This window comes from Furipterus horrens, unplaced genomic scaffold, assembly GCF_987537825.1.
Source record: "Furipterus horrens unplaced genomic scaffold, mFurHor1.1.pri manual_scaffold_7, whole genome shotgun sequence".
NCBI classification, from domain to species: domain Eukaryota; kingdom Metazoa; phylum Chordata; class Mammalia; order Chiroptera; family Furipteridae; genus Furipterus; species Furipterus horrens.
The window spans coordinates 516,156-543,814 of record NW_028327177.1 but is presented as its reverse complement, the minus strand read 5'-3'; the positions used below and the strand labels follow the sequence as shown (position 1 = coordinate 543,814).

At 60.8% G+C, this 27,659-nt stretch overlaps 3 protein-coding genes across 4 annotated transcripts; 2 read left to right on the top strand and 1 right to left on the bottom strand.

Moving 5' to 3' along the window:
* Positions 1-461: 461 nt before the first annotated feature.
* SPATC1 (spermatogenesis and centriole associated 1) lies at positions 462-11,371 on the top strand. 2 transcript variants are annotated; one of them, XM_090283203.1, is made up of 5 exons: positions 462-516; positions 3,340-3,960; positions 4,056-4,595; positions 4,720-4,859; positions 10,953-11,371. In XM_090283203.1, exons 2-5 carry the CDS (start codon positions 3,426-3,428, stop codon positions 11,280-11,282), a joined length of 1,545 nt encoding a protein of 514 aa, XP_090139329.1. In that variant the 5' UTR covers positions 462-516; positions 3,340-3,425; the 3' UTR covers positions 11,283-11,371. The 2 variants fall into 2 exon arrangements, with proteins under 2 accessions (XP_090139329.1, XP_090139330.1); XM_090283204.1 differs by lacking the exons at positions 462-516; positions 10,953-11,371 and adding an exon at positions 5,746-6,754 and having other exon boundaries at positions 3,347-3,960.
* Positions 11,372-12,992: 1,621 nt separating this feature from the next.
* On the top strand, positions 12,993-15,319 carry LOC150003892 (sphingomyelin phosphodiesterase 5-like). Its single transcript, XM_090283215.1, has 7 exons — positions 12,993-14,091; positions 14,188-14,260; positions 14,486-14,626; positions 14,704-14,793; positions 14,879-14,942; positions 15,018-15,153; positions 15,227-15,319. Exons 1-7 carry the CDS (start codon positions 13,264-13,266, stop codon positions 15,317-15,319), a joined length of 1,425 nt encoding a protein of 474 aa, XP_090139341.1. The 5' UTR covers positions 12,993-13,263.
* Positions 15,320-15,382: 63 nt separating this feature from the next.
* Positions 15,383-26,257, bottom strand: OPLAH (5-oxoprolinase, ATP-hydrolysing). The gene is made up of 27 exons (XM_090283253.1): positions 26,023-26,257; positions 24,289-24,512; positions 24,024-24,215; positions 23,468-23,567; positions 23,266-23,389; positions 22,972-23,161; positions 22,726-22,897; positions 22,480-22,618; positions 22,335-22,402; positions 21,879-22,144; positions 21,633-21,745; positions 21,378-21,548; positions 21,036-21,173; positions 20,808-20,946; positions 20,574-20,686; positions 20,186-20,337; positions 19,572-19,732; positions 19,384-19,485; positions 19,112-19,286; positions 17,427-17,611; positions 17,154-17,300; positions 16,922-17,056; positions 16,585-16,734; positions 16,327-16,484; positions 16,081-16,241; positions 15,811-15,908; positions 15,383-15,567 (listed from the first exon to the last, which is right to left on the bottom strand). Exons 1-27 carry the CDS (start codon positions 26,255-26,257, stop codon positions 15,421-15,423), a joined length of 4,155 nt encoding a protein of 1,384 aa, XP_090139379.1. The 3' UTR covers positions 15,383-15,420.
* Between the last annotated feature and the right edge of the window lie 1,402 nt (positions 26,258-27,659).

Here is a 27,659-nt window from a genome sequence, read left to right as displayed (position 1 = left end):
TCCGTCCCCATCTCCTCTTTCTCGTTCCCCCTCCCGCCGCCCCTCTGCCGCCTGTGCTCACCCGTCCGCCCTAGGTACGCCTACTCTCCCCTCTCTGCCCTCAGGCGTCCGAAGCAGGCGCCTTGCATCCCAAATGCTTGGGCTCCGCCCCGCCAAGGCCCCGCCCCGTTGGGTCCCGCTCAGCATTCTAGCCCCGCCCCCCGCCTCGCCCGGCAGGACCCGCCCTGCCTGGTCCCGCCCCCAAGCTTCAGCTCCGCCTCCATGCGGGGCTGTGCGTCATCAGGGCTCCGCCCCTCCCCGTCGGGGCCGGTCCAGGAGCCTGGCCCCGCCCATCAGACCCTGCCTCAGCACTCTAGCTCCACCCCATCAGGGTCCCTTCCGGGAGCTCGGGCCCCGCCCCTTGGCTTGCAGTCGGCTAGGTCAGGGCCCGCCCGCGCGCCATGCCCCCGCCACCCCAGCCCCGCCTCCGGCCACCTGAGTAGAACTGGAGTCTCCGCTGCCACTCGCAGGGCCGACGTATGCGCCCGGGACTGAGGGGTCCGAGGCCGGGGAGGCCGCGGGAGGTGGACAGACCCGGGAGGGATCACGGCGGGGGCGGCTACAGCCCAGGGCGGGAGGCTGGGCGAGGGTCGTAGTGTGGCCGAGGTCAGGACGGTGTGAAAGCGCGGTGCCGACCTGCGCGGTGAGGGCGGGGGCCCCAGGGGCCGCTCCAAAGCCCCGGCCTCGCCTCGCGGGAGGGACGGGTTGCCCCTGCTAGGAGCACGTGGGGGAGTGAATCAGTTCAGTTCAACAGGTGAAAACACTGTAAACTACATTTGCGAATCCACAGCATTTGCTTTTCTTCTTAACTTCAGTTGTGGGAGGTCACAAACCAACCTCCCTGGGCCCTAAATCATTCATACATATAAAGTAAACATATAGATGCAGCGACTCGAAAGTTGTCTTTAAGTTTCTGGTACTGTACTAAAACCCAGGACGATTTCAACTCACAAATCTGAACCAATTAAATATAGATTACAAACAGGTTAAAACAATCACTGATACATTGAGCCCTGGAATACAAAGCTATGGGACCGGAACCTCCTAAACAGAGGCTGGGCTCCCGGCCCCTGCTAGCTCAGAGCGCCCCTGCTCACACCCGGAGGCCCTCCAGGGCTCCCCAGAATCTACCTCCCAGCCAGAGATTCCAGCAAGGCTGCTCCTGCGATTCTCATAGCAGATGGGTCGCAAACCCTGTGGACAGTGTGTCTGTGCCTGAGGCCACCCCAGTCTTGGCCCTGAGCACTGTCACAGCCTGAATTGCCACCCAGACATGCACTTAATTGGCCCCTGAACCATGAACATGTCCTCCCTGCAACCCTAAACATCTTGATCACAATGAATCTTTTTTAATATAACCACTTTATTGATATAATTCACATGCCATACAATTGTACCCATTTAAAGCATACAATTCAATGGTTTTTCATATATTCACAGATATGTGCAAACTGTACAATGGCTTTAGAACACTTTCATCAACCCAGAAAGAAACCCAAGCAACCACTATTTACTTTCTGGTTTTTATGAACTTGCTTATTCTGGGCATTCTGTGTAAATGAAATGAGATACAGTATTCTCTCACTTATCGCCGGAATTACATTCTAGACTCCCCCGCGATAGGTGAAAATCTGCGAAGAAGGAACCTTACATTTATTTTAGTATTTATATATATTTTAAGGCTTTATAAACCCCTTCCACACACTTATAAACCATTCCCAGTCCCTTATTAACCTTTTCCACACATAAACATATTCTACACTCTTAAACCTACGTAACTTTAACAGCATATGTATACAGTACCGCAAAATCCCACAATATAACGAAAAATCCGCAATAAATAATTAAATACAATATTTTTTTAAAATCCCGCGATACAGGGAGGCCGCAATAAGTGAACTGCGATATAGAGAGGGACTACTGTATGTGTGGCTTTGTGACTGGCTTCTTTTATTTAGCACAATGTTTTCAAGGTTTATCTGTGTTGTAGCGTGAATCAGTGCTTCTGGGTGGGATTAGGGTTGTTTATGGATGAATATTATGCCATTAATGGACACAACACATTTTGTTTGTCCATTCTTCATTTGATGGACTTTTATTTCCTCCTTCTGGCTCTTACGACTAATGCTGCTACAAACAATCCCACACAACTTTTTGTATAAATGTGTTTTCGTTTCTCTTGAGCTGATATCTCAGAATGGAGTTGCTGGGTCACCAGGTAACTGTTTAACTGTGTGAGAAGCTGTCAGATTGTTTTTCAAAGTGGCTGCAAGGTTTGAGCATTCCAATTTCTCTGCATTTTCGCCAACACTTACCTGACTTTTTGATTATAGACATTCTAGGGGGTGTGAACTGGTCTCTCATTGTTTTAATTTTCAGTTCTCTGATGACTAATGATGCTGAGTATCTTTTCATGTGTTTATTGGCCATTTGTATGTTATCTTTGAGAAATGTCCAGATCCTTTGCTGGTTTTTAAGTTGGACTCTTTGTCTTGTTATTATTGATCTGTAAGAGTTCTTACATTTCCTGGATACAAGTCCTGTATCAAATATATGATTTGCAAACATTTTCTCCCATTCTGTGAGTTGTCTTTTCCCTTTCTTGATAGGGTCCTTTGAAACAGGGAAGCTTTTAATTTTGATTAAATACATCTTATCAATTGTTGCTCATGCTTTCAGTGTCATAGCTAAGATCCATTGCCTAATCCAAACTCGTGGGGATTTACTGCTAGGTCTTCTTCTAATTGTATAGTTTTAGCTCCTGTGCCTGCATGCATTGTTCAGCGTGTGGGCAGGGGCCTCACGCAGGGGCCAGGCACACCTTTGGCACCATGTGAAGCTCCACACCTGATCTAGCTCTGGCCTCCCTGGGAGTCCCCCACCTGGTGAGGCTCAGCTGTCCCTGCAAGCACAGAGATCAGGAGGGTGAGGCCCACTCCTCCCACCAGGGAATGGAGGGGTCATCTTGGCCACCTGTGAGTCCAGCCGCTGGGAAACCCTCTTCTCCTTGGCAAGGGGTCTGCAGCTCAGTGTGGTGAGCACATTTGAGGGGTGGGCAGCTGTGGAAGGTCTCTGTGGCTGGGGAGCAGGTGGCTAGAGAAGTGAGCCAGGGAGGAACGAGGCTCCCTCAGAGGGGCCAGCCCCTGGTCTGGGGTCCCACCTAAGAAGTGAGGCTCAGAGAGGTTGGTCAGCTCATCACAGACAGAGGGGCATCTTAGTCCAGGCCCTGTGACAGTGGGGACAGAGCCCTCTCCCCCGGTGGCCTATCCAGGGTCTCAGTGCTTTCTCTGTGTCCCCCAGGTGTCTTCCTGCCCCTATCCCCGGCTGCGGCAAATGAATCTATCCTGGAAGAAGTGGGGATTATTGCTCTGGCACCCCTGGCCGACATGCTCAACAGCCCCCAGCCCAGCCCCTCGACAGGCCCCATCATGAGCCCCACGATGGGACCTCTCCACACGCTGCTGCCCTCCCCAGGGCCCATGTCGCAGAACAGCGCGCTTGCCAGCCTCCTGACTGGCCCCCTGAACAGCCACCTAGCCGGTCCCATGGCAGTGCCCACGGTGGGCACACGAGCCCGCTCTCTGGGCCTGCCCTCGTCTGGCCCCCCGACTCCAAGCAGCCCGTTGACTGGTCCTATGGCAGTGTCCCCAGCGGGCACATTGGCCAGCTCCATGGGCCTTCCTTCCACCGGCCCCCTGACTCTGAACAGCGCCTCGGCAGGCCCCCCGGCTGTGTCTCTGAGCAGCCCCTTGATCACCTCCACAGCTGCCCCTCCAGGTGTGCCTCAGAACCTCCTGGACAACCCCATGAGCAATGTGGTGCAGTCAGAGGCCTCAGGGGTGCGGCTGCCAGAGCCACCCCACGGAGGCCCCTCTGGACCCCATCCCTCGGCTGGTGCAGGGCCTGCTGCCACTTCCAAAGGTAAATGGTGCAGGGGAGGGCCCCTGGCTGGCCAAGCCCTGGTCCTGCCTTGCCCTTACCCTCCTCCTCTCTTCTCCACCCCACCTTGTCACCAGTCCCACTGTCCACCAAGCATCCCCTGCTGACCCAGGACCCCGAGCCCCTCAGCGTGACCTTCGTGGGTGCACCCATCCAGACCTCCACCCCTGTTGGCACTATGGGCCCGCCTGGCTCCGTGATGGCTTTCTCCAATGGCCCCCCCAATGCCCGAACCCAGTCGGGTGCTTCCCCGGGACAAGCTGCTCCTGCGCCTGTCCCCACCACCCCAACTGCTTCCCGCACTGTCACAGTCCTCCCTTCTGCCCCTGCTCCTGTTCCCCCAGCTGCCACCAATTACAGCCCTGCGAGCCCCACCCACATTGCCAAGCAGACCTCCCACTCCCCTACCCGAGCGCACCGCTCCCCAACCCGGCCCTCCCCCACCTCCCACTCCCCTCCACGCAACCCCCACTCCCCGCCCCGAACCTCGTCCTCACCGGCTTCTGTCAACGACACCCGGGGCCCACGTGTCCCTGAAACATCTCGGAAAAGCATCCTGGACTTGGAGCAGAAGCCGGCCCACCGGAAGACCAGCAAGTTCCCTGAGAGCCCCCGAGGTCAGTGCTATCACAGGGTTCACTCCGGCCTGAGGGGCCCCTGCCACTCCAGAGACCCCGGGGTACCTGCCTGGGTTGCTGACCACAGTGACTGCCCACTCCCTCTACCTCTTGCTGTCCCCAGACCCGAAGAAGCTGTCCTGGGAGAGGCTGGTCGGGGAGATCGCCTTCCAGCTGGACCGCAGGATCCTCTCCAGTGTCTTCCCCGAGCGCGTGCGCCTGTACGGCTTCACCGTCTCAAACATTCCAGAGAAGATCATCCAGGTACGTGGTGCCTGTCTCCCCCTCACAACCAAAGGGCCTGTCCAGGGACCTGGCAGGAATGGGGAGCATGCTGGCCCTTGAGGGACTGCTGGGGGTCCCTGCATTCCAGCCAGGCGAGTGGGTGGAGTCCAAGGGCACCCTGGGCTGGAGGAAGCACTGTGCTCACTCCTAGTGGCCACATGGCCAGCAGTGTGCAGGGCCTCTAAGAGCAGGAGCCTGTGGTCCCAGCCACACAGACTCCCCAGGGGCCAGGGCAGTGTAGGGTCTGAGCAAGGTCAGGTCTGTATTCTCCCCCTTTGCCACTGCCATGGCCTCCCAGGGTGCCACGGCCCCCGCCAAACTGGAGGGGGTCCTGCCTGTGGGCTTCCCTTGGGAGATAAGCCCTCTGTGCTCCCAGCCACCTCCTCTGGGCCATCTGTCTGTGTATGACAGACCTGGGTGTGTGACTGGGCAGGAATGACTTGGGTTATGGTGGGTTCATCTGCACCCAGGTTTGAGCTGGTCATTTCGTTTTGTGAAGGTGTCTTCTGGTCTTTAATCTGATGTGATCAGAATTGGCCATCTCTTCCTTTACTGCTTGTCCTTCCCTGTCTTGCTTACGGCTGGAAGGTGGGGGCTGGGATGTGGGGGCTGGAAGGTGGGGGCAAAGGTGAGCTGTCAGTCCCTCCTTCCATCCTGGGCAGGGCTTGGGGTCATCCCTGGCCCCTGCTGTCCTCCTCCCAGAGGGTGGCAGAGTTGGCCATTTCTCTTCTTCCACATTGTCCCGGCTTCTCTTGGCCCTTCATTCTTCAATATGAATTTTAGGGTTAGTCCCTCAAGTTCCAGGACCTAGTTTTGCATTGATTTCTAGATGAAAATGGGGACGTTGCATGCCTTTACAACATAGGTTATTCCTACATGTCCATCGTCTCTGCCACTCCTGTCACGGGACTGCTTTGGCCATGTTTGGTTTGACCAGCCTTGACTCTCGTCTGGGACCCCCGAAGCCCCTGCTGGGTCACAGGTGCCATGGCTGTTTAAAAATCGGTAAATGATGGGATAGAAGCACAATATTTATGTCTAAAATGCTTCATGTGATATCCAGTTGGCAAAGACCCATTTATTTGTAAGCACAGTTCAGTCGTCCACACAGTAGGTACTAACGTCTCTGTGTAAAGAGATTCCCTGTTTGAAACGCCCGATTAAGTGGGAGAAGATGAAAGCGTATGGCCCTTCAGTGGGGGATGTGGCTGCACAAACCCTGTGTTCCCGGCTCCTCCGCGAGCTCTCGCATGTGCTGTGGAATTGAAGTCACAGCACTAGGTGGCAACTCTTTAGAGATGAGCAGGAAGAGGAGAGCGGAGTATATGTAAGGCAGTGTTGGTTTTTTCTTTTGGAGTTTGAGGATGTCCAGGAGCTCAGCAACCCCTGAGCCAGAGCGTCCGCCACCGTGTTAGTGACTTCTAGGGAGCCCGTGGCAGTTGCCACAACTCTCATCTGGTCATTCCACCCAGCTACCACTGCTACCAATTCCAGAGCCACTGGCCTCGTTCACCTTCCATCAGCAATGACTTCCAGGATCACATGCTTGTGCCCAAGCCCCTAAAAGGCAGCTCCACTGGAGCCCGTGGGCACAGAAGCTGTCTTCAGGACTCAGGCGGACACATCCAGGCTGGCCCTCTGCAGGTCCCACTGCAGGGTGACATCTGAGGATCATAAACATGCACCCTGGTCTCAAGGCCACCCAGCCTGCTTGGCTGGAGCATTTGTTGGTTCCTAGCTGCCTCCGATTCCACTTTGTCCAGCCCTTGGCTTCCCTTCAGCAGAACTTCTTGTTCGCTTCTCTGCACGTTGAACTCCAATGCTTATGATCTCTAGATTCTTTAAATTACACGCAGACTCACTGAACCTGGTCAAACGGGTCCTGTCCAGACCAGAGCTGTTGGCTCCGTGAGTGCTGGAAACATTGACAAGAGTCCTATTTTCAATGAGGACACACAGACTCTTTTACTTTTTTTTAACTTTATTTGTTTTTCTTCTTTTTTTATTGGATTTCTTGGGGTGCCATTGGTTAATAAAATTATGTAGGTCTCAGGTGTACAGTACATGGACGTCTTTGTACTTATGTATGTGAATGTCGAGTATGTACTCCCCTGGCTGGTTTGGCTCAGTGGATTGAGCGTCGGCCTGCGAGCTAAGTGTCGCTGGTTCGATCTTCCAGTCAGGGCACATCAGAGAAGGAAAACTCTGACTCCAAAAAACCTCCGCTGCCTTGCGGCATACCTCTTCAGGGGAAGGGCTAAGGGAGTAAACCCCGACAGAAAATCCGGAGCCGGAGTCCCTAAGGCGGTTTGACGTTGTAGTCAACACCAGCAACTCCTGCGGCGCACCTGAAGCCAAGCTGTATTGACTCCGTCTTTCCCTTGGACGCTTCAGCTGCGAAGAGAGGGGGGGGTCTGCTGCATGGGCAACAGCAGACCCTCCATATCACCCTGCCCAGGCTTTGTAGCTTCAGCTTCACTGGAGAGGACACTCCAGCGTCATCACAAGATGTCGATTTAACATGGGAGGAGACAGATACCGTGTCACTCCCGAGTCGGACTGCACAGCCATTCTCGGCGGTGCAGATAGACTCTTAAGAAGCTACACCGTCGTCTCTCGAGACGGACGGCTGCCGACGACGGCTGCCGACGGAGGTGTACAGTTCTATAAGACATCATCAGCATATTGCATTGTGTGTTCTCCACCCCAAGTAAAGTCTCCTTCCATCACCATTTATCACCCCACCTCCCCCACCCAGGACTCATTGACTTTTATCTCTCAAACCAACTATCTTTTAACATAAGTTTGCAGACAATTATGCCACCTTTTAAGCCCAACTAAAAGTTGTCCAGTGCTCATGCCTGTCACCTCTTCTAATCAATTGCAGGGCTCTTCTGCTCTATGGGGATGCTCTGAGCTCTTTCCTTTCAATATCCTACTCGTAGGAGACCCTGAGTCACCAGTGAGGGTGACTGAAGCGGGGGTACCTTGTGCATGTGTCCAGCTGGGTCCATGGTGTGCCCTGGTGCTCCTCACTGGCCTGCCGAGAATGTTTTCTATTTTTGTGTGATGATTTGTTTTCCAGCTGCCTTGCCAAACCCTCTTACTAGTTGTCATGGCTTGTGAGTCATCAGCTTGGCTTTTCTATGTAGACCATCACATTGTCCAGTGTTTAAGAGAAGCATGTACTTTGGCAGCCTCATCCTGTTTCTGACGTGGCTGGGGACACACGCTTCTAGTCTTCCCGTTAAGCGTGGTGTGTGCTCCAGGCTTTTGGCCAGATTAGTGAGTTCTCGGTTGCAGATAACAGAATGCGCTCGAGCTGATGTAAGCGGAAAGGGGGTTATTATAAATGTTTGCGTGGTCCCAGAAGCCCAAGGAGGACACAAAATTGGGTTTTTTTGCTGGACACCCAGTAAAAATGCCAGCACACCAGGGACTTTTCTAGTGGACACACGATTGCAGACACCATGTCACAGGGGAGCCTGAACAAGTGGCTCTAGCTTGCAGCCCCTCCGCGCTCAGGAAGGCGCGACAACAGATGAAGAGATGTTCCCTCATCCTGATTTGTTAAGAATTTTTATGTTTTTTCTTAATCGTGAACAAGTACTGAATTTTGAAGAATGTTTTTCTGTCTCTGATGAGAGGATCGCATGATTCCCCCCACACACACACTTTTTCTTATGCCATATTGAGACGCTAGAGGAGATATTTTTATCACACTCCACATCAATCCCTGGTGGTTTTTATTGCACTGGGATTCTGTTTGCTGTTAGTTACGACTTCTAGCTTCTCTGCTTTTTAGAGGCCTGGGCGGCGCTGCGGTGACATAAACCCAAGGGCATCAATAAGCCAGGTGTTCATCTCTCTGCAGGGTCTTTGAGCTCTGCTACCCAACTCATGGCCCGAGTCTGGGTGTGGGAGATCCGGGAACTGGGCTCAGGGGGCAGAGCTCACAGTCCTCGTCTTATTCCATTGGCTCGAGTGCAGTGATGTCAGGGCTTGCGGCGGAATGGTGAACACATGGTCTCGGCTGGGCGTTCATTACCTAAGAGAAGGCGGGGAGCCTGTCCTCTTACGTGGACTGTGCCCACTTTGCCCGGGGTTGTCTTGCTGTTCCTCTCTAGTGATCCTTTGGATTCTGTTTCCTCATTTCTGCTCTATTACTTCTTTCCTTCTGCTGCCTTTAGATTTGCTTTTTCTTTCTTGAATTGAGCACTTAAATCATTCTGTTTGCCGTCTCTTTTGTTTTTAAATAATGCATTTAAGACAGGGAGATAGTCAAAGTATTTAATAGCTGGTGCAACAAGAACGCCAGCCAGAGTGGGTGGTGAGCCAGGACCCAGGGCAGAGGGAGAGGTTCTGTTGTACCACGACTGGAAGGGAAACCCGGGCCTCAGGGCAGCCACAGCTCTGTGCTTCCGCCACACCTCCGGCCTGCCTTGGAGAAGATCTGCAGGATGGATGAATACAGCTCTTGCCCTCCAGGGCCACATTCTGTCATTTGATCATTTAAAACCACAAAACCCACGGCAAGTTTCCACCCCTGTAGGACAGGACCCTTCCTCCTGCTCACCCCTGCTCTGTTCTTTCTCAGTGCTTGCAAGGGTGTGGGGCCATGCCTGGGTGTTTGTCCTACTCTTCCCCCCACCAGCTCCCCAGTCCACTCTCAAGGGGTGTCTTCCTTGGGGTAGCCCTGGCCTTGCCTCTCAGCCCACACTGCTGTCTTGGGGCCAACACCCTGACAGGGTGGTCACAATCTGCTGCCTGCTGAACTTCTGGTCATGTCTCAAGACCTGTGCACCGGGCCTGACAAAGCAGGAACTCAGCCACAGCCTGGGCTGAGCGGGCCATGGGTCTTGTCCCTGCACGGGCCGAGGCTTATAGCTGTGCACCCACAGTGCTCTGTGCCATCCTGGCATGAAAGGCTCGCTCGCTTACCCTCCCATGTTGGCTGAGCTCCTGCAGTCCTTCCCACTGGGGTCTGGGAACAGGCAAACGGGGGGAGAACACCCTGGGGCCAGGAGGGGGCTAGAGTCAGGGAGACAGGCCTGTAATGGTGCTGACCCAGAAGTGAGAGGCTGAGCACAGAGCTCTGGGTGCACCTGCCAGGGGTCAGAGGTCACTTCAGCTGACTCCAGCCATGAGCCCAGTGCTTTGCTCACATGACCATCTGGGAAGCGGAAGACAGGGTAGTCTTCCTGGAGGAGGTAATGCCTAAGCAGCTTGTCTGGGCATTTACATTAGGTTAGAAACTAGCTTGGCAGGCATCTAGGGAATGATTGGAAGGGGGCAAGCAGGACCAGAGCAGAACTGTGCTGGTCTGCCCTGGCTCTTGGAGCTGGAGCAGTGGAGACCGTAGAAGGGCTCCGGCAGGGAGACACCCCATCCGACCATCACTTCAGACCCATAGTTCTGTGGGCCTGGGGAAAGCTATACCTGTGAGAAGCACATATTCTGCAGAACCCAGTGCAAATGAAAATACAAGGCTACAGCAGAACATTAAGTTGAGTGCAGGGCCCTTCTGAGCCTGTCCTGTGTGACTGCCCAGGTCACATGTGCAGGAGGCCACAGAAGGAGGGTGAAGACGAGGGACTGAATTCATGGTAAGGAGCTGTGGAAGGACACAGTCACTGCCTGGCTCAGGTGGCACAGGTGATGAAGAAGTAGGTGGACACAACCTAGACCCTGCTAGAGAGCACAGTTGACTCTGGCCTGGGCTGGTCACATCAGCATGAAGGATGGGGAGTGATTCCGGCAGGGTGTGTGAGCAGCATGCAGAGGATGCAGTCCGTGTAACAGAGGAGGTGCCTAGTGGTGGGGAGGCTGAGAGGAAGCTGGGCAGGGAGCCAGGAGGAGAACTAGGAAAGCCCCCAAGTGGTGTCCCCTGGGTCAGGCAACCCTGGGGTCATTGGGAGCTCCTTCCGCGTTACCCCTTCACTCCCAGCCATGCTCCCCATCCTCAGTTCCTTGAGGCCTCAGCTCAGTCCCTAATCCCTGGTGGTGTGGAACAGGTGACGAGGCGCAGGAAACTGCCCCTCGCCTGCCCGTGTCCCCTCCCTCTTCCCTCAGGCCTCTCTGAACCCCAACAACCATAAGCTGGATGAGGAGCTGTGCCAGACGCTCACACAGCGCTACGTGAGCGTCATGAACCGGCTGCAGAGCCTGGGCTACAATGGGCGGGTGCACCCAGCACTGACGGAGCAGCTGGTGAATGCCTACGGCATCGTGCGCGAGCGGCCCGAGCTGGCTGTGTCTGAGGGCGGCTCCTACCCCGTGGACTTCCTGCAGCGCGTGCTGGTGGAGACCGTGCACCCCAGCATGCTCAGCGATGCGCTGCTGCTGCTCTCCTGCCTTGGCCAGCTGGCGCGTGACGACGGCAAGCCCATGTTCATCTGGTGATTGAGACCCACCCTGCAGTCGAGCTTTGCTCTGCCCCACTCCCAGTGCCTGGACATTAAAGCAGCTTCCCACATGTGCTGGCTGCTGGGCCTGCCTGCACCCCTGGCTGTGCTGCCTCCTTGAGTGACCTCCTTGGGTGCACCCTCTCCCCTGCTTGCAGGCAGGCCCGCCTGCCCTGGGGCAGCTGTCTGGCCAACAGGGTGTTCAAAGGCCCCAAGACTCCTTTTGCCTGGCAGGAGGAGCAGTGGGAACCGTGGGAACCCCCCCAGACTTCAAAGGCAGAGCAAGGAGCTGGAAGGAGCTGAGCTTGCAGGCTGGGCTGTGGCTGAGCCAGCAGCACTGGTGACAGGCACAGAACTGTCTGCTCGCAGGGCAGGAGGCAGGTTGGGGGCACGAGACAAGGGTGTGGCTGTAAGCATCCATTCCTTTGGACAAGGCATGGATGAAGGGGGGACTCCGGACCCTCATGGGGGCAGGGGGACTTTAGAGAGAGGGGAGCCAAGAGAAAGCTTCCCGGAGGCCTGGGCAAGGTGCCCCTTCCCAAGGCATCAGTGGCCCAGGAAGCTGACGGGGCTCCACAGGGTACAGAGACCACACCCCACCTGCTGCATGGGTGGAGCCTAGGAGCACAGGCAGGATGGGAAAGGGGAACAACGCTGGGGAGAAGTGGAGGCGGGTGGGGTAGGAGGAGACACCTGGAGGTTACCTGCAGATTCTGAGGGGCAAGGACCTGTGGATGGCGCAGGAGCAAAGGGGTGCAGGCCAGGATGGTTGTCCCTGTGCAGACACCCATATGCATAAGGACAGAAGGACAGTGTGGGGAAACCCTCGGAGGCCTGAGGACCGGCAGGAAGATGCAGCTGTGAAGGGAGGGGGAGATGCCTCAGCCGCCCATGAGGGTGCAGGAAAGAAGGGGGGCCTGCTGCTCTGCCCTCCCCACTCCCAGGCCGGCTATTTCAGGCAACCCTGCCAGACCCCTGGGAAAGAGGAGAAAGTTAGAGACCTGCGGTTATAGATCTTGTATCAAAGTAGCCATGAGCACACCCAGCCCCAGATCTTAATTTCTAAAAGGGATTGGCATTCCTTGGAAACTTGGGATGGGGTGCAGAAACCCACCCCCTCCCTGCCAGTCTGGGTGAAAGGCAATATAAGACCCTGCCGTGGAAACTGCCGATACTGGTCCAAAGCTCCCCTTAGAAAGGTGGGGGCAGGGAACGCCGGAGGGAGCGAGTGCAAGTGGGCTCAGTAGAAACGGAGCTGGCTTCCCCCTTGCTCTCGCGCCCGAGGGGAGTGGCCACGAGGGTGGAACCAACGGTCCCTCCCCCCAGATCGGGAGCTCCTTGGGGTAGGATCACAGAGCTGTCACTATTGTAGGGACACCACCCCTCATCTGGGGACATGACTTTTGACTCAACGACTGGACGTCGCACCTCTGGGGAGACAATGGGGGTGGAGTGTGTCCCAAAATCTGACAGCAGAAGCGCCCGGGGAAATTCCACTCGGACTTGAAGGAGCGGGGAGGGAGCGGGACGCAGTTCTCACCGAACGACCCTCGCTAGCGTTGCGCCCGCCCGCGTGAAAAAGGGTCTCCCTCCGTCTCGTGCCGGCTGCAGCCCAGACCCCACTCCCGTGTGGCGGGTCTCGGGGCTCTCCATGCGGCCTTTGGGGGGGGGCGGGGCGAGGAGGATCTGGGGCGGGACTGCGAGGCCAGTGTCCCTTCCGCTTTCTCTTTTGTTCTCTTTAACCACCGACGAGATTTCGCATGGGGTGAAGAGAGGGCGGTTTCCGGGACCCACGTCTACCCCTGTTCCCGAGTCCCCAGGCTCACGGGCACCTCCCCGGGTCAGCACACAGATTGTGGCACCTGGCCTTGACCCCTGTGGCTCCCCACCAGCTCCGGCGGATGCACCCGCAGGTCAACTCGCACGCTGGAAGCGAATGAGTCTCGGGGGTGCCCCACGGCGGAAGAGTCCCGCGCGCCATGCAACCTCCGCCGGACTGGCCGCCGGTACCTGGCGCGCTCAGGCCCTCGCCCTTCCCGCACCCCGTGCTGCATGCCCTCCACGGCCTGGCTCGCGCACTGCTGTTCCCGGCCTACTGGGCCCTGGACCGGCTGCTGGGTTGCTGGGCGCCGATGGCGCGCCCGAGTGGCCTGAAGTGGCTGAGCGCCACCGCGGGAGCCGGAGCGGCGCTCCTGCTGCTGGCGCTCGTGGGCCTGCCGCTGGCACTGCCGGGCCTGCCGCTCTGGCTGCTGTTGCAGGCCTGGCGCCGCCCCTTTTGCTACCAGCCCCCTCCGCAGAGCTGGGCGCCCCCTGCGCCCTGGCGGCCCCCAGCTGAGGCCGCGCGCTGCTTCAGCTTTCTCAGCGCCAACCTGTGCCTGCTTCCCGACGGGCTGGCGCGTTTCAGCAACTTGAAGCACACCCAGCGGCGAGCCGACGCTGTGGGCGCCGTGCTTCTAGCCGGTCTGCGGCCCTTGCGCTACGGGGCTATGGGCTGCAGTCCGCCAGGAACTGGGGCGCCCTGCGGGGTGCTGATGGCCACGGTGCCGGCGGGTCTGGACTTCGTGTGCCTGCAGGAGGTGTTCGACCTGCGCGCAGCGCGCCGCCTGGTGAGCCGCCTGGCGCCCCATCTGGGCCCAGTACTATACGACGTGGGTACGTTCGGCCTGCAGCCCGGGCCGCACCTCAAGCTGCTGGGCAGCGGGCTGCTGCTGGCATCCCGCTACCCGCTGCTGCGCGCCGCCTTCCGGTCGTTCCCCCACGCTCGTCGCGAGGATGCGCTGGCCTCCAAGGGACTTCTTTCTGCACAGGTAACCACCCACCAGCAGTGGCGCTCCCGGCCGGGGAGGAGGTGGGGCGTGGGGTCGAACGGGCCAAGGTTGTTGGGGCTGTCCGTGGTGTTGCAGGCGCAGGTGGGCATCCTGGACGGGCGCCGCATCGTGGGCTTCCTGCACTGCACGCACTTGCATGCGCCCAGTGGTGAGCCCAGCGGGCGAGGGCCCGTGCGCAGACCCATCCTTCTGTGTGGCGGCGGACCCCCACCCTTCCCCCACCGTTTTTTCAGTGCCCCCGACACTGGGAGTCCCTGGGTGGGCTCACAGATGATGGGAAGGGCGGGGTTCTGCTGTGTTCCGGATTCGAAATGACACCCTGGGCTAAGCTTTCTTCCTGGCCGGCACCCCCACCCCACCCCCATCCCCGCAGAGGATGGGCCCCTGCGCTGTAAACAGCTGACGCTACTGCTGGACTGGGCGGAGCAGTTTGAGGCTGAGAGCCGCCACAGTGACGAGGTCGTGGCCTTTAGTGTGCTCCTGGGTGACCTGAACTTCGACAACTGCTCACTAAGTGAGGGGAGGCTGCAGCAAGGCGGGACGGGATGGGGGGGCCGGCCTGGCCCACTCAGAGCTGGCGTGTCCCTGCAGACCATGCACAGGAGCAGGAGCACCAGCTCTTCAGCCACTTTCGGGACCCCTGCCGGCTTGGCACCCGCCATGAGCAGCCCTGGGCCCTGGGTACGGTGCCCAGGTGGGGGGGTGGACCTCAGGAGGGCTCCTTGCCAGCCCTCCCACTAATAGAGTCCCCCCTGCCTTCCCTCAGGAACGGTATTGAACACTTCCAGGCTCCATCACTCGGTGGCCTGCTCCCCAGAAATGCTGCGGAGGTGAGCAACGACCAGGGCCAGGCACCGCCCCAAATGAAGGGGTGCACTTGCCTTGATGACACTGCCCCTCCTCAGGGCCCTGGAGCAGGAGGAAGGGCGCCACCACTACCTGGCGGGCCCTCCCCACGGAGGCCGCCGGGCCAAGCCCTGGCGGGGCCAGCGCTTGGACTACATCACCTACCGGGGAGCACCTGGAGGCCTGCAGGACCCAGTATGTGCCAAAGCTCAGGGCGTGTGGTGGGCTGGTGCTGGGGCCGCCCCCTTAACCTGATTCCCGCCCCCAGGAAGTGGTACAGGTGACATTCAGCACCGCCCTGGCAGGGCTCACAGACCACCTGGCCGTGGGACTGCGGCTCCGAGTTGCGATGCCCTCGTGAGGCCGTGAGGCTGGTGGGACCGCGGCAGCAGGCAGAGTGTGAGCTGGACGGTCACGGCGGGAGCAGGGTGACAGAAGGGATCTTTATTGTGGGCGCCTCCCTCACACAGCCTCCTGGGCCCTGCGGTACTCATAGACGCTGCCGCGCTCGGAGAAGGCTGGGGGCTGCAGGGGCGACACGGGCACCGAGGCAGGGTCCTCGGGGTCCCCGTAGCCCCCACCACCCGGCGTGTGGAGGCAGAGCACATCCTGTGGAGCAGAGGGGCAGGTTCAGCACAGGCCCAGTCGCCAGCTACCTCCTGCTGCAGCCCCGCCCCCACAGCAGCGCACCCACAGCACCCGCCTGAGCCATGGAGCCTGGTTTGCAGCCCCCTTTCCTTCAGGGGCCAAATTAAACGGGGTCTCTGGTTATTTCTGCAACTCTGTTCACCTTCTGCGGGATGAGAGCCACTGTGGGGATGGAGGTGGGTCGGGACAGGTGACAATCCTTACCCCAGGGTACACGGTTACGGATGTCTTCCCGCCCAGGTTCACGGTCCGGCCATCCTTGCGGATCAGTAGGTTCAGGCCACGAGCGCCAGGCTCACCCCCTGCAGCACAAGGCCAGGCGTGGGGTGGCCCAGGAGGCAAGGGAGAGAGAGGCGTGGGGGCTTGGTAAGGAGATAGGGGAGCCCCGGCCGGAGGGAGAACTTGGAGGGGAAACGTGCTGGGCTGGGATGAGGGAGAGTGGCTCGGCCAGGGGAAGGCGGGGGTGGTGTTCACCTTGGAGGCCGTAGGGCCTGAAGGCACGGCGCTCGGTCAGTACGGACAGCTGCGCCTCCTCGCGGAACAGCAGCTCTCGGACGACACCATCTCCACCCCGGAAGCGGCCGCGGCCCCCGGACCCCGGTCTCAGCTCAAAGCGGCGCAGGATAACGGGGTACCTGCGCCGGCTGGTGGCTCAACACGGCTGCCCCGGCTGCCCGGCTCCGCCCCGCCCAGCCCCCCGGCCCCGCCCACGCCACTCACCTGCTCTCCAGGATCTCGGGGTCAGTGATGCGCGTGTTGGTCATGTGGCTGTGCACGCCGCTTCGCCCGTGCCAGCCAGGGCCCGCGCCCGCGCCGCCCGCCACCGTCTCGTAGTAGCCCATGTGGGCGTTGCCCAGGGTCACGTTGTTCATGCAACCCTGGCAGGGAGGAGCGACCGCTGCCTGAGCGCCCCAGCCCGCGGCCCTCCCCTTCCCCCACTCCCGGCAAACCCGAGAGGTGCCCACCCGCCTGCCGCACCTGGGAGGCGGCACAGGCTCCGAAGGCCCCCAGGATGACGTCCACCACCCGCTGTGACGTGAGCACATTGCCGCCCACCACGGCCGCCTCTGGGGACGGGTCCAGGATAGAGCCTCTAGGAATCACGACTCGAACTGGCGCCAGGCAGCCCTGTGCAGGGAAGGGCCAGCTCTCAGGGGCAAGTGGCAGATGGAGACATACGTCGCCCGACACCTAGCAGCTCTAGGATCATCAGTCCATTACTGGGCTGCTGGGGCGACTTTGCCCTGGGCTCATGCAGGGTGACTGGGGCTTGGGGTCAACTTGCTGACCTCACACACAGGACATGCCAGCGCACCTGGTTGAGCGGGATGTCGCGGCCCACCAGACAGCGCAGGCAGTAGATGAGGGCAGACAGCGTGATGGCCCGTGGTGCGTTGAGGTTGCCAAACACCTCCGGCCCAGTGCCGCTGAAGTCAAACACCGCGCTGCCCTGCCCACCCAGAGGGGAGGTCGTCAGCGGTAAGGGGGCCAAACCCCAGACCCCCTGCCCGTCCCCGCCCACCAGGCCTCGTTTCCCACAGCCAGACCTGACTCAGGTTGATATGCACGTGGAGTCGGATGGGGGAACCGTCATCCATGTGGTCCTCTGCAGAGACCTCCAGAGGGAGGCCCCGGGCCTGTCTGGAGGTCCCGAAGGCCCGAAGCATATCCCGGACAGCCAGCTCAGCATTGGCCTAGTAGGGAGTATGTTCAGAGGCAGCCATGCTACCTTCTGGGTAGGTCCGGTGCCCCCTCCCCTACGTGCTCAGCTGCCTGGAGTCTGGCACAGAGTTACCCTGTGCTCTTGCCCCCAGACCCACCTGAATATGGCCCATGTAGGCCTGCACCACATCCAGACCATACTGCCCGATCAGCTCCCCCACGAGCTGGATGCCCTTCTGGTTGGCTGCCACCTGGGCACGGAGGTCTGACAGGTTGTCATGCAGGTTCCGGGTCCCACTGCAGCCGGGAATCTTGCCTGGGGCCCGCAGGGCCTCCGTCACCGCTGGGTGGGTGGAGTCACCACTGAGCCACCCTCTCACCCAGAGGATGCCAGGTGCCCTGCTCCCCACCTGCCACACCTCTGCTGGGCACTGGCTCCCCACCACCCTGCTGACTCCCTCCAGCACCTACAAAACCCACAGCTTCCTCCCATATGCTGAACCTTCTCCTTCCCACACCTCAGCCCCCCACAAACACCCTAGGCTGGGGCAGGCAGCAAGCGGGAGGCCGTGACAGTGTGTGACAGGGCACATTTGTCCCTTACCAAAGTCTCTTCTCTCTTTCACTTCCTCTTGTCCTGCCTCCCCACCTCCTGGGCCCACTCTTCCCAGGCTTTTTTCTGGGCCTCCTTCCCTTTCCCTTAACCATCCCCCACTCACACTGCCCTCAGCTCTGTGGCCCCCACTGGCCCCCAAGCCAACTTCTTTGAAAGAGCATTAATGTAGCCAGCTGTACAGCAACCCCCCCCCCCACACACACACAGATCTGGAAGATCTGGAAGAAGACTCCAGCCCCCCACAAGCAGCGCAGGTCTCCGCCCCAGGGACCTTCTTCACTTCGGGAAAGCCTCGCTCATCTAGGCTGAGGTCCTCTCTGAGGCTCCCTGGGTCCTCTGCCATATTCCTGCACATGTCCCTCCCATGGCCCCTGCCCCCTGCCCTCTCCCCAGATTGACCAAAGGGGCAGCCAGAGCTAGGTCACTCTCTTCATGTCCTTGACAGTCTGTGGCTCTATTACACCACCCTCCACCCTGCCCCTGTGGCCTCTTCTCACTCTCACACCCTGACAGCCTCAAACCTGCTCTGCATTTGCAGATGCTCCTCCCTCCCAGTCCTCACTGCCACTGTCCCACCTTCCCCACAGCTGCTCTGCACCCCCTCAGAGCCAGGGCCCCTCTCCACCAGCTGTTATCCTCAATTGCTCCCCTCACCCCCAAATCCCATCCATGACGACACTGACCTCCAAAACAGCTGTCTCCACCCCACCCTCGCTGCCCAGCTTAGGCTCAGCATCACCCAGGGTAACTGCAGCAGCCCGCCCCCACCCAGGTCTGGGCCACCCTTGGACCGCCACCCACTCTGCGTGCCGGCAAGGGCTGTCACAGTACGACAGCCAGGCCAGCATGCACCCAGATGAAGCCCTGCACAGCCGCCCACTGCCCCACCCAATGACGTGGACCCGGGCCCAGGAACGCTCAGCACCTGGCCCTGCTATGTCTCTGCAGCCCCCAGACACCGTGCAAACCTGGTGCAGATTGTGAACACCTTGAAATAGGCTCCTCGCCATTCTGCACCCAGTCCCTTCAGTGCCCTGAACAACTCCCCACCCTCACAACCACTGAGGCCTTCCTGGGCCCAGGCAGGACTCATCTCAGTGCCCCCGGTGGTCCCCAGAGATGTCACCACCTGGCTCCCCACAGTGCCCGGCCTGGCCTGGCTGCAGGTAGCAGCCGTGTGTGCCGCCCACTGAATCCTGCCTCCGCCCCAGACCCACTCCCGCTCACCCTCCTCCTGGAAGACTCCTCCCTGGACGAGTTTGAAGGACAGAAAGACAGCACCCTCCTGCTGCAGCGCGTTGGAGTGTGGGGGCATGGAGCCTGGGGTGATTCCCCCAATGTCCGCGTGGTGCCCGCGGCTAGCCACGTAGAACACAGGCCGAGTCTGTCCTGGCCAAAACACCTGGGAGTGGAGGGCAACGGTCAGCTGCATGGCCTCCCTGCCCCCCGCCACCCACCACCCCCACCCTGCACCGAGGTGCCCAGGCAGCAGCCCTCACTGGCGTGATGACGGTCAGATCTGGCAGATGGCTGCCCCCTGCGCTGGGGTGGTTGCTCAATAGCACATCGCCAGGGTGGAGGTCAGCCCCCAGATGCCGGATCTGAAACAGGACAGAGGTTGGGAGTGGGAAGGAGGTGGCGGTGGAGGCAGGGCAGATGAGAGGGCAGGAAGAAGGGCGTGCCACACCTGGAACTGCACGGTCTCCTGCATGGCGCCCAGGTGCACAGGGATGTGGGGGGCGTTGGAGACCAGCCCCCCATCGGGCCCAAAGAGGGCGCAGGAGAAGTCCAAGCGCTCCTTGATGTTGGTGGAGATGGCTGTGCGCTGCAGGATGCGGCCCATCTGCTCTGAAGGCACAGAGTGACCCAGCGCTGCTGGCCTCACCCACCCACGGCTTGGCCCGGGGAAAGGAAAAGCAGGACCCAAGTCCCAGAGCCAGGCCCAGCAAGAACCTGGGGCCCCACGTCAGTCCGTCCAGCCAAGCATGGGAAGAGCCTGGTGCCCCAGCCTGCCCCTGCTCAGACGGGCTCACTCTGCTGAGCCCACTTCCTGCCACACACAGACGCAATCCCAGGTCACAGGAGTGAGGCCACGCTCTCCTCAAGGTCTGCTAGTGCAGGCGACCTGTGCCATCCCAGAGCCAGGGCCATAGTGCCCACCCTGCCACCAGCCATGATGCTGCTGCTGCCCTTTCCCCTGGGTGACACTTTCTGTGCCCACGCCTGCCCTGCAGGCAGACCCCCCCCACTGGACACTGCAGGGGGCAGGGCCTGGAAGGACGGTACGGTGGTGCCGCTCACCAGCGATGCTCATGAAGCGGTGTGAGAAGATGGACAGGTGGATGGGGTCGAGCTGGGCACCCACCATGCTGGCAGCCTCGGCCCCCACCGAGATGCGGATGTCCCCAGTCTCAGTCACCTCTGCCTGGCAGCCTGGCTCCACCAGAATGGTGCTGGGGGCAGGGCACAGCGGGGCTGCAGGGGCCAGGCCAAACCACTGTCCCAAACAGGGACCCCCACATGCCCAGGCCGGGGCACATCCCAGCCATGATGGGACTCCGGAGTCCCTCAGACCTCTGCAGTCTTGGGCCAGAAACCCCTGCCAGGGCCCCACAACTCACCCAGGTCCCCGGGACTGTGGCCCCATCCCACACCCCCACAGTGCTACCCTGGCCAGGCCTCAGCCTACCTGTTGTTGTCAATGATGAGGCAGGGCCCCTGAAGCTGGTGCCCACAGCCCAGCTCTCCCAGTAAGTACACAGGGGTCTCCTGGTAGCCCCCCTCAAAGTAGCACTGGGTCATCTGAGGAGGTGTGGGGTGAGTGAGGCTCTTAGATCTAGCACCTGTCCCCAGGACTTCCCATCCATACACATCCTTGCGCCCCTGAGGGTGTAGGTGGGTATGTACAGGCAGGGCCACCAACCTTGTCTACCCGGGGAGGCCCGGTTTGGGCTTTGGGGACGTCTTCAAGGCGGAGGCCGCTGCGGCCGGTGCCCCTCACCCGCACGTCGTCCACCACCACTGGCCGATCGGGGATGATGAAACCAAACTCCCTCATGTACCTGCACCCGCCAACCCAAGGGAGCCATCAGGGCAAGGTGAGCAGGCGAGCAGGCTGCCGCCAGGGCCCCTGGGACAGGCGCTTGCGTACCTCTCCACAAACGCTGCCCCAAAGTCTCCTGCACGGGGCGAGTGCGCAGTGGCCGGGTGCTGGTGGGCGGACACCATCAGGGCGCAGTCCGTGCCCTGGTAGCGCAGGTGCAGGAAGCTCTCAGTGCTGATCTGGGACCTGTCATGGTCACGAGGCCGGCCATTCACACGGGACACCCAGGGAGGACGCCTGCCCGCCCCTCTAGCCTTACAGTCCATCCCACACTGAGTGCTGCTCAAAGGGGCCCTGGCACCACCCAGGTAGTCAGGTGCTGACCGAGCCGCAGGGGTGCCTGGGACGCTGCGAACCCCCTGCCCAGCCTGGCGGCACCCCGGACCCCACCTGGGGAAACCCTGGGCCTGCAGGGCGCCCACACACTGCTCCTCCAGCCGGCCCAGCCTCTGGTCCAGCTGCACAAAGGTCTCGGGCGTGTAGGGCAGGGAGCAGGGCTCCTGGGCCTCGTGCACGACGTCCGCCAGGGCCAGCCCCAGTGCCGAGAGCAGCCCGCTGTGCCTGCAGGAGCAGGGCGACAGGGTGAGGAGGGGCCTCCCCCAAGCTGCCCCCGCCCCAGGTCACATGCCCGAGGCCCAGACTCACTTGTGAATGTGCACGGTGTCCATGCCCAGGGCCCGGGCGATGGCACAAGCGTGCTGCCCGCCAGCTCCGCCAAAGCAAGCCAGCACGTGTGCCGAGGGGTCGTGCCCTCGGGCCTGCGGAGCCGGAAGAGGGTCAGGGGCTTGCTCACCTTAGCCTGTCAGGCTCCCAACCCCTCACCCCCACGGGGCTGCCTGAGCGGGAGGGGTGGGGCACAGGGATGGGAGGCAAGGGCAAAGGGGAGTGTACCTGCGTGAGAGCGCGGATGGGCCGGCACATGGCCTCGTTGGCCACACGCACGAACCCCATAGCCACCTCCTCCAGGCTCAGCGGGGAGGCCGGGCAGGGCCCGTTGGTCAGAAAGCTGTTGATGTCGGCGGCCACAGCCTCCAGGGCCTTTCGGGAGGCCTCAGGGGACAGTGGCTGGTCCTCTCCCGGCCCAAAAATACAGGGGAAGGAGGCCGGCAGCAGGCGACCCAGGACCAGGTTAGCATCCGTCACTGTCACAGGGCCCCCTGGGAGGTGTGCATGGGGTGGGGTTGGGGTCTGGAATTGGGGACCAGGCTAGCATCCGTCACTGTCACAGGGTCCCCTGGGAGGTGTGCATGGGGTGGGGTTGGGGTCTGGAATTGGGGACCAGGCGGTGGGCGAGGCGGGAGAGGTGGGTGGGCCAGGACAGCGCGGGAGGGCAGCCCCAGGCCTTACCTTTCCGGTAGCAGGCAGGGCCGGGGTGGGCTCCTGCAGACTCTGGTCCCACCACAAACAGGCCAGACCTTGGGGAAGGGAAGGCTGGGATTGGAGGCAGGTTGGGAGGCAGGGCACGGGTCCCAGCCAAGGTCGGGGAGCTGACCTGAAGAAGAGGCGGGAGCCCCCACCGGCTGCTACTGTGTTGATGTCCAGCTGGGGGGCCTGGAGGGTGACACCCGCTGTGCTGGCCTCAAACACGTGCTCAAACTCCCCAGCGTAGCGGCTCACGTCGGTGGATGTGCCTGGTGGGGCGTCTGGTGGTGAGGACTCACCCCACAGACCTGGACGCCTGGCATTGCCCAGCCAGGCTGCTGAGCCTCCCCTGGACCCCATCTTTGGGCTTTCATACCTCCCATGTCAAAGCCAATGACAGGCTGGCCGCCCTCTGCCCGGTAGGTGGTGGCAGAATAGCCAACCACACCACCCGCGGGGCCAGACAGCACAGCCCGGGAGCCGCTGAAGGAGTCCATGGGTGCCAGGCCGCCATCGGAGCGCATGAACAGCACCTGCACATCCTGTAGGTGGGCAAGCGGGCAGTGAGGGGCGGGGCATGCACCAGGGGCAGCAGGGTGGGCAGGCGGGGCCTCACCTTGAGCTGACTCTGGAAGCCCCGGCGGAAGCCCTGCACGTAGCGCTGGATGGCAGGTGTGAGGTAGGCTTCAGCGCAGGCCGTGTGCCCCCGCGGCACGATGCGCACCATGGGCATGGCCTCCGAGGACAGCGCCACGTGTGTGAAGCCCAGCTCCCGGGCCAGCGCGCCCACCTGCTGCTCATGCTCGGCCCACCTGTGACAACGGCCCAGAGCGCTGCACTGCCAGAGCAGTCCTGGTCCCCACCCTCGCCCTGGCCTCCCGCCCAGGCGCGCTCCTCCCTGTGCGCTCACACTCACGTGTAGGAGTGCATGAGCACCACAGCCAGGCTGCGGATGCCTCGGGACAGGAGCCCCTCCAGCTTCCCTCGCAGGCCCCCCAGGTCCACCGGCTGCTGTACCTCCAGCAGGTCCCCCGTGCGGCCTGTGGGCAAGCCGTCACCACCCATCAACGACCCGTGAGGCCATGCTGCCCCCAGACCCCCACACCCGAAGCACACACCTTTGACGGGCTTCCCGGTGCCTGGCTCCCCACGGTAGAGCACCACACGCTCATCCACCTCCAGTACCTCTTCGTAAAGCACCTCGGGCATGGGCACGGCCTGGGGCGGGCAGAGGCTCAGAGGAGGCCCAGACCCAGGAGTCCTTGCTGGGGCCCTACGTGGGTGGGCAGTGCAGGCGGGGGACTATGTCCCACCAGGCCAATGGACAGGCCCCAGCATGGCCCAGCCAGAGCCTGAGTGTGGCCATGTGGCCAACTGCCCTGCCCCCAAGAGCAGCTCCTTCCCCCAGCAGTGAGGGTGGGGGTGCAGTGGACTCTCGCCCCTCACCCTGAACAGGTTGGCTTGGGCTGCCTCACACCTGGTCCAGGACAGGGCGTGGTGGCAGACAGGAGCACTCTGTGACCACTCTGAATGCCGGGGGGACCTGGTGTTCTGCTCTGAGTGTCCAGAACCTCCTCTCTGCCTATTTGCGGGTAGCCTCGGGCCGGCACTAACCCTCCCCAGGACTGCCCACCTCGAGGGGACCCAGCCACCTGCTGGCAGGGGCGAGCTCACCAGGTCAAAGAGGTCCTCGCGGGCCTGGGTGCCAACGTGCAGCAGGTCTCGGAAGCCGCGTGTCACCAGCAGGGCCACCCGCTCCCCCCGCCGCTCCAGCAGTGCATTGGTGGCCACCGTGGTGCCCATTCGGATGCTGGCGATGCGACTGGTATCCAGTGGCCGGTCCCTGGGCAGCGGCATGCCCCCCTCCTGGGAGCCATGCGGTCAGTGTCAGGCCTCCAGCCCTCGGGTCCCTCCCCACCCCACAGCCCTGCTGTGGCACCTGCTCCAGGATGCGGCGGATGCCTTCGGTGGGGGCGTCCGCATAGTTTGCAGGGTCCTCTGAGAGCAGCTTCAAGACCCTCACATGCCCCCCTGGACACTGGGCGAAGACGTCTGTGAAGGTGCCTCCGCGGTCGATGGCAAAGTGCAAGCGCCCCTCGGGACTGCCCATGGTGACAGGGCCGGCGTCTTTCAGTGACTCTTCAGGCTGTAGTCCTGGGAGAACTGGGTGGAGGCGGGCGTCAGCAGGGAAGGGGGCTCATCCACAGGTGGGGAGCCCTGGGCAGAGCCGGGATAGGGGATCCAGGTCCAGGAGGGGCTCTGGCAGGAGCCAGAGCTGCAGGGTTCCCGCTCGCGCAGCCCGCAGCCCGAGGCAGGGCCAGAGCTGGGTGGGTTGGGGCGCCAGGCCTAATGGCCCGGCGGGGCCGAAACCGGGCCTGAAGCCGGCCTTTCAGAAGGGGGGTCGCCGCGGGGAGCCCTGGACCTGAGGGTCTGGGTTCCTCCAGCGCGAGGAGGCACGGGGTTGGAGCACGTGAGGGGAGCTCCACTGCCCGATGACTCGACCTTTGGGCCAAGGCCTGCGGGCCAAGGGACCAGGCGGGGCCTATGCAGGCGACCGGGCGGGGCCGCGGCGGGCGGGCGCTGGGGAGGGGGCTGTCTGCGGAGCAGGGCCGCAGCGCCCTGGAGGGAGGTCGGACTGTCCCGGTGCAGGGCCCACCTGGCCCCCTGGCTCCGCGTCTCTCGCCGTCTGTTCGGGCTGCACGCCCTGCCCGCCCGCCCCAGCTCGGAGGCCGGCCCGCCCCCAGCACGACAAGTCCGGGCGCGCCCGACTCTCCCAGTGGCGTCAGGCTCGGCCTGCCTGCCCGGAGCCGCCCCCGCCTCCTGCCGCGAGCCATCCAAGGACAGCAAGCGCAGGCCTGTCCAGCCCGATCCCGGACTGGCGGCACAGTGCCCATGCGTCCCCTCCCCCGCGGCCCGCCTCCAGGTACCTTGGCAGTCAGGCCCTGCGCTGCCCTTGTACCCACTCGTGTCTCCCCTTGACTCTGCACTGCCAGAGGCCCCAAAGCATGGTGCTAGTTCCGAGAGGCCTGGGGTCACCTCCCACCTGCCTGTTCTGGGCAGCTGCCCACTTGTAGCATTTTGGCCAGACCCTGTGAGCCCCTTGGATGGAGTTCCTCTTTCTTGCACCCCACTCAACCTGCCGAAAGTCCTGTTGTTACTTCCACCTTCGAAATGTAGAGCCAGAGCCCACCACTCTTCAGTCCCCTGCCCTAGCCAAGCCTGTCACTTCTCACCAGGAGAGGGACTGTCCATCCCATTCCAATGCCCATCAGTCGAGGAGCCGGGGGGCGGGACCACAGATCCCGACCCGCAGGCTCCCTCTGCCCCCTAAGGCCCTCATTGGTCTACCCTCCACTTCACCAGCACTGCCTCAGCACACCCAGCTCACAGCCACCGCAGGGCCTTTGCACAGACTGTTCACCTGGAAAACTCCAACCAGCCTCATGTCTCCCACACTCCAGTCCAGCTCAGGTCCAACGTCACTTTCTCAGTGATGCCACCTCGTCCTGGCTGCACCTATGAGAGGAGCCCCGCCTCTGCCTGGTCCCTTGTTTTGTTCTGTTTTCCTCTAGAGCACCCGTCCTGGCCCACGGAAGCAGGGGTTTGCCCCTCCTTTTCAGTGTCTTGGTACAAGCTGAATGAGTGGAGCCCTGGCATTCCCTGCGCTGCTCACCTCTTTCAGCATCCTTGAACTTGATGGTTCTGCGCCGGGGCAGTCGGGGGCTGGAAGTCACCTCAGCCAGGAGCCCGTAGCTGCAGAAGCCCAGAGTGCTGCCGCGGTTCCTGAGCACCAGCTTCAGCTCCTGGTTCTCCTGGATCAGCTGCACGAGCCGCCGCAGCTCCTCGTTCTCCCGGGCCAGCCGCTGGATCTCTTGTCGCAGACCCTCATAGCTGCTAAGGAGGGACATGCCAGGCATCAGGAGGAGCAGCAGGTGCCAGCAGCAGCGGACTAGCCAGGGGCAGAGGACACCGCCATTGTGAGGTCAGCACTGCCCCTGCCCCGCCCCCCTCGGCCACATTCAAGTCCAGGGCTCCAGAGCCAGGGTCCCGCACTTCCAATCACCTGGAGCAGAGCGTGCAGGACCTCTGGCCTCTGGCCTCCCTCTGAGGGCTACATGACCATGGGAATCCAGGTCTGCCCCAGGCTTCAGAGTCCCCTCCTGGAGGACAGAAGCTTCCTCACCCCAGCCCAGCACAGGTGTGTTGCAGGGAGGGGGGCTGAGATTCAGGAACCCCCACCCTCCAGGAGGGATGCCTAATGAAGGATGGAGTGGGATGGACAGTCCCTCTCTGGGTGAGAAGTGCCAGGGTCACTGTGGGGCCGGGTGACTGGGCATAGTGTCCAAGGTGGTTGTGGCCAGCACAGCATGTGAAGGGTCCAGAGCAGCGATTTTCAACCTTTTTCCTCTCAAGGCACATAAACTAATGATTAAAATTCCGCGGCACTGACAATAAAGAATAATTTTTATTCATTCATAACGGATATCTATTGTATTGGCTGTTGTCATTTTTGATTTGACAGTCTAAGGCAGTGGTTCTCAACCTTCCTAATGCTGCAACCCTTTAATACAGTCCCTCATGTTGTGGTGACCCCCAACCATAAAATTATTTTTGTTGCTACTTCATAACTGTAATTTTGCTACTGTTATAAATCGTAATGTAAATATCTGATATGCAGGATGTATTTTCATTGTTACAAATTGAACATAATTAAAGCGTAGTGATTAATCACAAAAACAATGTGTAATTATATATGTGTTTTCCGATGGTCTTAGGCAACCCCTATGAAAGGGTTGTTCCACCCCCAAAGGGGTCGCGACCCCCAGGGTGAGAACTGCTGGTCTAAGGGAAAAGAGGTCAGTGCCCCTGACTAGATAGTCAGGTAGTGCATGTTTTAGAAATTCTTGCAGTGCACAGGTCCAGACAGTGGATGTTTGAGCTGCCCTGAGGGAGGGCGGCTGGCCCAGCAGCAGCAGCAGCTGCACATCGGAGGGGGCGCAGCTGCAGTGCTGGGAGGCGGGTGAGCCGCCGACCACGTCAGGCTGGAGCTGGAGGCTGCGAGGGACCCGGTGGTGCTGGGTGAGTTCCAGGGGTATGGGCAGTGGCATTGTCTCGTGCAGGGCAGGCGCCTCAACGAGGCCCCACGTGCGGGGCCTCAGCCGAAGGGCAGGCAGCAGGGAGGCCCCGGGAGGGTCTGAGGACTGCAGACTCCCGGGGGCAGGGGAGCCACCCCCAAGGCCAACAATTGGGTTTACATTTTACAAAACCTAAAGAACTCTCAGCTTCCACGCAGTCTGCCCTCTGATGGGA